The 9,762-nt window shown below is 37.3% G+C and overlaps 1 protein-coding gene across 1 annotated transcript in view; it reads left to right on the forward strand.

The window, feature by feature from the left end:
• SPAG17 (sperm associated antigen 17) overlaps positions 1 to 9,762 on the forward strand; it is a 361,237-nt gene that overhangs the window by 198,785 nt on the left and 152,690 nt on the right. The window contains exons 19-20 of the mRNA XM_004380343.2: positions 1,853 to 2,028; positions 3,830 to 3,927. Coding sequence (XP_004380400.1) covers positions 1,853 to 2,028; positions 3,830 to 3,927 — 274 coding nt within the window. The remainder of the gene's footprint in view (positions 1 to 1,852; positions 2,029 to 3,829; positions 3,928 to 9,762) is intronic.

The raw sequence follows: 9,762 nt of genomic DNA on the forward strand, positions 1-9,762 counted from the left end.
TTTGTTTTTGATTGTAATGTTTTATAATCACAAGTAAATAGTATAGATATTTACCTTTAATTATAAATTTTACTGTCTTCTTTCCTCAATCCTTTTACTTACGTCCCATGTTGTCTTCCGTCCTGAATTTATTTGATTTTTCAATGTAGCTAGAATGCATTTGTAATTTGTTCAGAAAGTATCTGTGAATGGTAAGCTTCCTGAATCTTTTCATGCTTTAATATTCTTTATCTTGTGCTCTCATGAGAATACTATGAGCCTATGTTCCGTCATCACAGATCACTCTAAGGACTCTAGTTTTTATTCAAATACAAAATTATTGGAAGGTTCTGAGAAGAGGAGAGACATGATCTGACTTAAGAATTAAAAGGGTTATGGGGTCAATGATAGGAGCAAGGAGACCAGTTGGAAGGCTATTGCAGCAATCCTAGCAAGAGATGGTAGTGGCTTAAGTCAGGATGATAGCAGTAAAGAAGGTGAGAAGTGATCAGATTTTGCATATATTTTAAAAGTAAAAATCATTTGAATGCCCTGACAGATTGGAGGAGGGGTCTGGGAAAATGAGCAGAGTGAAGAATAACTTCAGGTTATTTGGCCTCCTCAACTGGAAGTGTAGACTTGCCATCAGCTGAGATGTCAAAGGCTTTGATGGGGCAGTTTGGAGTGGAAGATCAAGAGTTCATCTTGGAACATGTTGAGAATAAGAAGTCAATTATTTTCCAAAACAAAAAAATGTTGAGCACCCATGATTCATAGCCTACAATTTTCAGTTTATTTCCTTTAAATGGATCAAGAACTAAAGAAAATTTCGAAGCAACCTGAGTGTAGAATCCATCTAGCTTTATTTTTTCAAAATGTTAGTCTTCACTTTCACATAATAACAATAATAACAAAACAATAACCAAACAAAACCATTGCATCAAGTTGATTACGACTCATGGCAACCCCATGTGTTTCAGAGTAGAACTGCGCTCCAGAAGGTTTTCAATGCTTATGATCTTTCAGAAGTAGATCACCAGGCCTCTTTTCCGAGTTATCTCTGGGTGATTCAAACCACCAACCTTTTGATTAGTAGCAGAGCGTTTAACCATTTGTGCCACACAGGGACTCCTAACTTAACAATAACTAATCTTTATTTTCAGATCTAAATCTTTCAGCTTATTTCCTCTGAAACAACTCTCTTTGGACATTCATATGTGATAAGTGTATATAACATTTAATTTAAAACATTACAATAGTCAGTATAACTACTTATATATGGATTTGGGAGCAAATATGACTGATTCTTGGTAAGCAACAACTCACTGATGTGAGCATAAATGCCCAAGCAGCTTAGGGAGTAGTATTTAGTGTGTGGATATTCACAAGGCCATTATGTTTTATAGCACGACTGGGGTGTTTTTAGTAAATCCAGTGAGTTAGCTAGCTGGTATTCAATTAAGAGTTTCTACCAGGTTATAAAATTGCCTTAAAAAGAGATTGCACCATATTACTTTTCAACCAACAGTGTTTGAGAGAGACTGTTTCTTCAAACTGTAGTCAACCCTCGGTATTGTCAAACTCTTTAAGTCTTGACTTGGAGGAAATGATATCTCATTTTTTAATTTACATGTCTTCAGCTGTGAATGAACTTGAGCATGTTTCATATACTCACTGTATATTTGTGCTTGACTACTTTGTTCAGAATTCATCTAGGATATCTCCAAGACTATTATATTTAATTACACAAGCAGTTGAAGAACAATTAATTCATTTTTTAAAGGTTCATTTGCACAGTCAGTGTCTCAAGTATATTTTTTTACTTTAACTAATGGTAACTCAATTGTCGTCTGCTCTTCCTTGCTTTTCTTAGAAATTATTTGGAACTTGTTGCAAAATCCATTCAAGACTGGATCACAAAAGAAGAAGCTATATATCAAGAATCTAAAATGGCTGAGGATATAGCTAGGACCAAGACTGACGTAGAAATCAAATCTTCTTGCAAAATTTCTTCTCCTAGCAAAATCTATTCTCCTAAAAAATCTAAAAGTAAGTAACCAGTTCAACTTATACCTAAATTCCAAAAGACATTAGACATTCTCCTATTTATTAATTTAATCAAGACTGTGGGTATTTTCAGGATTTAAAAGAGTTACCCACAAAATTCCTGTGACTCTTCACTTCCTCTAATAAATACAATATTATGAGATTGTGCTGACTGGAGATAATGGAATATTTGTCTTATATTGACCCCACTTTCTGCCAGATCAGGAAGATTTTATCTGTTGTGCAGGTCAAATGTGATGTGTTAGGGAAATGTCAAATGTCTTTATAGGATTGGTAGGTTCAGCTATCTTACATGTGTTGACAATATATGAGGTAAATTCAGACTCAGTTGGTCTCCATTAAAATAATTGTAGATTCCAAAAGTGAGATCAAAATAAGACCCTCCTTAGAACAGCAAGCAGACGAGTCCCAAACTGAACTGGGGGTACAAAGTGAGAGATAAAGGGAAAAAGGATTCTTGGTGGCCTGTAACAGAGACTTGACAGGATCTTGGATTAATACCCATATCTTTGTTTTTACCGTTGTTAATTTCCATGGCTTTGAAGCTCTGGAGGAAAGGCAGAAGAGGTGCCAAAGAAAGTGAAGTAGATTTTTAGAAGGATACTTGATAAAGAAAAGCAGTGAAACAATGAGGTAATTTGTTCAGAAAATAAGAATATTTCACCGAGTTTGTGCCAAGAGAGTAGACTCTATGCCAGTAATAGTCAGTATTTCTGATAGTCAAAATGACAGTGATTTCTCATAAAGAAGCAAGATTTTTGCAACCCTTGTCAATTACCAGAGGAATCTGTAGTGGATTTGATTCTAAAATAAAACTTACAAAACAAAGTTGATGATCAATTGTACACCATCCACCAAAGTGGTTGTGTAATACATCAGCTCTACCTTTATTCTGATGGGGGTCCAACAGAAGAACACTGTTGTTGTGTGCTGTCAAATCAGTTCTGACTCGTAGCGACCCTATATGACAGGGTAGAACTACCCCATAAGATTTCCTAGGCCATAATCTTTACAGGAGCAAATTGCCAGGTCTTTTCTCCCTGGAGCCACTGGTGGGTTCAAACTGCCAACCTTTCAGTTAGCAGCTGAGTGTTTAAGCACTGCACCACCAAGGCTCCTTAGAAGAGTGCTAGGTACCTAGAATAATGAATGGGACTGTACAAAAAGCAGACATAAGTCCACTCTCTCACAATCGTGTCTAGGGCTATACTTGCCTATTAACTGGAAAGATTCTGAGTTGATGGCCTTTTCTTTATTCTGCTTCTGAGCAGAACCAAAAGCTTTATAACTATCTAGGTGCCTGCAGAAATCCATAAAATGATCAACTTGGGATCAAAATACACTAGGTAGGTATTGCATTCAGTTTGAGGCCTTTCAAGTTAAGAAAGATGTAGACCTTCAAAACAGAATGACCACGATGGCAAGAGGAGACAGCAATATGGAAGGAAAAGTTAGACTTGTTTTGTGTGGTCTCAAGGGGTTAAAGTAGAGTATTTGATGAAAGCTTTACAAAGACAGATTCCAGTTCAATTAAAGTTGCAACATCTCAACACATTATCTAAGAATGGAATGCATTGCACCCAGAGGGAGTGAGTTCCCCATCACTGAAGGAGCTCAGCGGACTTCAGATGTCTGCTAGGGATGGCATGTAAAGAATTCAGTGATGTGTTACTGGGGAGTTGAACTCGATAGCCTTTGATATCCCCCTGCAGCCCATAGCTTTGGTCCTTCTATGCTACTTTATTTTAGGGAGTTACTGAGAGTTTAATTTCTCTGGTTATAGGTAACAAAGGAATCAGCAAAGTAGAGATATCAGAGAGTGAAAAAGAGAAAGAAAAAGAGAAGGAAAAGATTCCTTTCATTTTAGAAGGCTCTCTCAAGGTAATCCAAGGAAGACAAATGATACAAAGTAATCACAAATTCAAAATTATTTTGTGATGGAAAGTTTGTGTGGTATAACAGGAAATGATCTTTTTGCTAAGCCCTCAAGAATAATTGAATCTGCAATGAAAGGACGGTCTCTCCACCAGGCTGTCTCCTCTACCAGATGATAAACGTTTAAGGAAAGCTATGTTTTATTAATTTATATATAACCACCATCTAGGGAAGTGCCTGGTTCAGACTTGGTATACTCTGTTTGTGCTGTAGTTGTTTGGTTTTGTTTGCATAATTTTAATTGGAATTTTCAGTGACAAAAGTAGCACAAGTTTTTGTAATAAATCAAAATTACCCTAGCTATCCTAAGCCCCTAAAATAAGAAATATTAATAATTTGGTATGTTCTATGTTCATACGAGCTCATATGTACAAATATACCAAAGGATTTTGTTTTGTTTAGATTTGGTTTGATTTTTTTACTCTGCCACTTGCTTTTTTTCTCTTTGCAATATATGATGAATTTCTCTTCAGGACAATATATAGAGATCTAACTTATTTTTCACAGTGATATATTATTCCATAATTTGGTTATACCATAATTTATTCAACAATTCCCTCATTAATGGACACACATTGTATTTCTACAGATACAGAAATATTTCAATTTTATGTAGTCAAATCTATCATTTTGGCAAAAATTTAAAAGACTAACAATACCAAGTTTTGGAAAGGATGTGAAGTAATATGAATTCTCATACACTTCTGATTGGAGTATAAATTGGTACTTACACTTTAGAAAACTGACCATATATATCAAAGTTAAGCATACACTTTCTCTTTAACCTAGAGAGTTCACTTCTAAGTATATACCTAATAAAAATGCCAGTACCTGTGCACCAAGACACATGGACAAAATTGTTCTTGCAGCATTATTTGTAACTCTTCTAAACAAGAGACAATTCAAATATTCATCAGTAGAATGCCTAAACTATGGTATAGTTATATGAGGAAATACTATGAAGCCATGGAAATGAATGTCCTGCAGTCACCAGCAATGTGAATGAATCTCACAAACATTACGTTAAGCAAAAAAGACAGAGTCAAAAGAATATATACATCACATGTGATTTCATTTCTATAAAGTTTAAAAACAGGCAAAACTAAATAAAATATTACAAGTCAGAAAAGTGGTTGCCTCTGAGAGAGTGGGGTTGGGTAGTGATTGAGAAGAAGCATAAAAAGAGCTTTTGGGGAGCTGGAGGTATTCTATTTCTTGACCTGGGTGGTGGTTACAGGAGTGATTGCTTTGTGGTAATTCATTCACTCAAAATTTGTGCTCCTTTTGTATGTATGTTATAGCTTGTCAAAAAAAAATTATTAAAAAAAAAATCTGTCATTCTTTTCCAATATAGTTTCTGGGCTTTCTGTGTTGTTGATTCCATCTTGAGGTTATACATTTATTTTCCTATATTCTCTCAGAATATTTTCATAGATTTGTTTTTTTGTTGTTGTTGTTGTTGTTTGTTTGTTTTCAGATATCTAATCTATCTGAAATTTATTTTGTTCATGGTATAACGGTCTTACATTTTTTAGTCCAGATGGCCCATCATTTTATTAGTACCATTTAATTAAATATAACATTAATTCCCCAATTGATTTGGGATGTCAGCTACATCATATATTGGTTGTAAGTTGTCATCAAGTCGACACCTGGCTCATACATGGTGACCACAAACAAAAGGAAATGCTTCCTGGTCTTGCACTATCCCACTATCAGTTGTTAATCAGACAGTTGTGATCCACAGGGTTTTCACTGGCTGATTTTAGGAAATAAATTGCCAGGTCTTTCTTCCTAGTCCATCTTAGTCTGGAAGTTCCACTGAAACCTGTTTAGCACCATAGCAACATGCAAGCCTCCACTGACAGATGGGTGGTGGCTGCACATGAGATACATTAGCTGGGAATCAAACCTAGATCTCCCACATGGCAGGCAGAATTCTACCACTGAACCACCAATGTCCCCCATATCATATATTCTTTGAATCCATTTTTGAATGCTATATTATGTTTCAGCTACTACTTACAAATTCTTATGCAAGTACCATATTCTTTTAATTATAGTAGTTGTATGCTTTAATATTGGGTGTACAAGAGCCCACCACATGCCCCATCAGTATTCAACAAGCTTTGAAACAGTGATGAATAATTCTGGCAAACCTCCCTGGCTTCTTGACCTTAATGGCAAAGATAACTACATGGCGAATATTTAGAATTTTATTGTTAATTGTACTGAATTTTATCAAATTGTTTTTCAATATCTATTGGTATTGAAACTAACCTCTATTTATTTTCCTCTTTTATTTTGCTGATATATTGAATTATGGAGATAGACTTAACAAATGAATCACCCTTTGCATTCCAGTAGCAAACTCTTCTTCAGTGTTTTTATAACTGAATACAATTAAAGTTTAGTCCTCAACCCACGTAACTGCATATATCATTTACCTAAGGAGGCCCGGGGTGAGAGATGGAGGACTTGATAAAAAGTAATTCCTTGTTCACATCCTAACTGAATCAGAATCTTTAGAAGTAGAACCTAGGAATTTAGATCTTTAATAAGCTCCTGGTGAGGTGGGGCCAAAATGGCTGAGTAGTCAGACACTTCCGATGGACTGTCTTACAACAAAGACCCCAAAAAACAAGTGATTGATTATATATGGCTATCTGGGAGCCCTGAGCATCAAAGGCAGAGTTGAGGAACCAGACTGAGGGGAAGTGGGAGGGAGAGATGGTTTGGAAGCAACAAAGAGTTGCCAGACCTGACACGACGAGAGCCTGAACCCTTCAGTGAGGCAGGCAAGCAGTGGTCCTTGGGAGGCACATTTTACACACTGGGAGAGACCCAGCGAGAGAGTCTATGTGGCCACCCAGAACCAGTAAGAAGCAGCCCTCATTGGCAAAAGATTAGTACTTGCATACAGCCTACCCTGCGGATCAAAAACAACCCCTTAGGGAAAAAGCTCTCTCCCATTTACCTTCCCTCTCCCTGCTCTGCACTGGGTCTCAGACCAGCTTCACCAATTGCTGAGTCCCCTGGGCTGGAAGAAGGATCTGTCACATGCCTGGAGCCATTCTCCCTGCCTTGGAGAGTGGACAAATTAACAAATGGAGAAAAAATAAACTGCCGGCTCCCCTAAGCCAGGAACCCAGGGTAGGCACAGCTCCTTTGCCTAGGCATAGGCATAAGGGGTCCATGGACTTTGAGTGCCTTTCCACCTGCATAGACTTGTGTGGGCCCATCTCAACAGCATAGGCCCTCATTACTGCAGTACAACAGGATATATACCAGAAGTCTAACTTCAACTGTTTCAGCTGTGAAGTGGCAGGTTCTTGACATTTGACAGTGCTCTGCCCATTAAGCAGGGTCTTTACCTACCACATCAGGGGCCTGAGGACTGGTAGCTCCACCCGCGCCACCTAGCCACCTGCGAGAGGGGCCTGTGAATAAGAGGTGCCCCCCAGTCCTTACAGCCAACAGCATTAGGTGCTCATAGTCCAGCTGCAAAACCTACCCACATATGCACTCTAGAGAACAGAGACACGCCTTCCTCTGGACACTCAGGGGCGGCCATCAGCCACCTGCCTTGCTCAGAGTGTGTCCCCCTGCGGCAGCCAGATGCCTGTGCCTACACCAATCACTCATGTCTGTCTAGGACTGTAAGTGAGAGTCTACACCACACAGTTCGTGGCTATCTACCTGGGCACCAGAGCTGAATCCATACAGGAGGAGTGGGTGGACTCCTGAGCTCACATACCTAGTAACAGATCTAACCACCTGGTGACAGGATATTAGAGCTTCAAAGGTGCCAATAATCAAAGTAGCTCATACAAGCAGCCTAATTCGGCATATCAAAACAAAAAAAGAAGCTAGGACACAGTAAACAAATATAAATAAATATAATAACTTATTGATGGCTCAGAGACAACAATCAAATCAGATAAAGAGGCAATCCATGATGGCTTCAGCAAGCTCCCAAAATAAAGAATCTAAAAATATTCCAGAGGAGGAAAATTTCTTGGAATTACCGGAGGCAGACTACAAAAGATTAATATACAGAACTCTTCAAGAAATTAGGAAGGAAATTAAGCAAAACGCAGAACATGCAATAGAGGAAATTAAAAACATTAGAGAAGAGTATAATGACAAATTCAACAGGCTGCAAGAATCCATAGAGAGACAGCAATCAGAAATCCAGAAGATTAACAATAAAATTTCAGAATTAGACAACTAAATACCAAGTCATAGGAGCAGAATTGAGGCAATGGAAGTCATAATCAGTGAGATGGAAGATAAAGCACTTGACACTGACTTATTTGAGGAAAAATCAGATAAAAGGATTTAACAAAAGAAGAAGAAATCCTAAGAATTATGTGGGACTCTATCAACAGGAATAACCTACGAGTGAGTGGAATACCAGAACGGGGTGGAGGAGGGGGATAACAGAAAATACAGAGAGAATTGTTGAAGACTGGTTGGCAGAAAACTTCCCTGATATCTTGAAAGATGACAAGACATCTATCCAAGATGCTCATTGAACCCCACATAAGGTAGATCCCAAAATAAAGTCACCAAGACAGATTATAATCAAATTTGCCAAAACCAAAGATGAAGAGAGAATTTTAAGAGTGGCTAGGGATAAACGAAAAGTCATCTACAAAGGAGAGTAAATAAGAATATGCTCAGCAGAAATCATGCAGGCAAGAAGGCAATGGGATGACATATATAAAGCCGTGAAGGAAAAAAACTGCCAACCAAGAATTGTATATCCAGCAAAACTGTCTCTCAAATATGATGGCAAAATTAGGGCATTTCCAGATAAACAGAAGTTTAGGGAATTTGCAAAAACCAAGCCAAAATCACAAGAAATACTAAAGGGAGTCAGGTTAGAAAATCAACAACATCAGATAACAACCCAAGACTACAAAACAGGACAGAGCAACCAGATATCAACTCAGATAGGGAAGACACAAAAGTAAATCAAAGCTAAAATACTGAAAATAGTGAAACAGATGTCAATATGTAAAAGATGACAACATTAAAACAAAAAAGAAGGACTTAAAAAATGTAGGCATAGGTTTTTCACAAGGAGAGGAAGTCAAGGTGATGTAAAGAAATAAAAGACTGGTGTAAACTTAGAAAAATAGGGGTAAATATTAAGGTAACCACAAAGGAAACTAACAATCCTACAAGTCAGAATAAAAAACTAGGAGCATATAAAGACTCAGCAAACACAAAATCAACAACAATTAAAAAGATGAAAGGAAAATATGTAAAGAAAAATGATGCAGCATGGAGAATTAAGTGGAACAAAGAAACTGTGAACAACACACAGAAAAGGACATCAAAATGACAGCACTAAACTCATACCTATCAATAATTACATTGAATGTAAATGGACTAAATGCACCAGTAAAGAGACAGAGAGTGGCAGACTGGATAAAAAAACACGATCCGTCTATATGCTGCCTACAAGAGATACACCTGATACTTAAAGACACAAACAAAGTAAAACTCAAAGGATGGAAAAAAGTATTTCAAGCAAACAACACTCGAAAAAGACCAGGAACAGCAATATTAATCTCTGACAAAATAGACTTTAAAGTAAAATCCACCACAAAGGATAAGGAAGGACACTATATAATGATTAAAGGGTCGATACACCAGGAGGACATAACTATAATAAATATTTACACCCTGAACGACAGGGCTCCAAAATACATAAAACAAACTCTAATAGCACTGAAGAGAGAGATAGACAGCTCCACAATAGTAGTAGGA

The sequence above is a fragment of the Trichechus manatus genome, unplaced genomic scaffold, assembly GCF_000243295.1.
Source record: "Trichechus manatus latirostris isolate Lorelei unplaced genomic scaffold, TriManLat1.0 scaffold00073, whole genome shotgun sequence".
Lineage (NCBI taxonomy): Eukaryota > Metazoa > Chordata > Mammalia > Sirenia > Trichechidae > Trichechus > Trichechus manatus.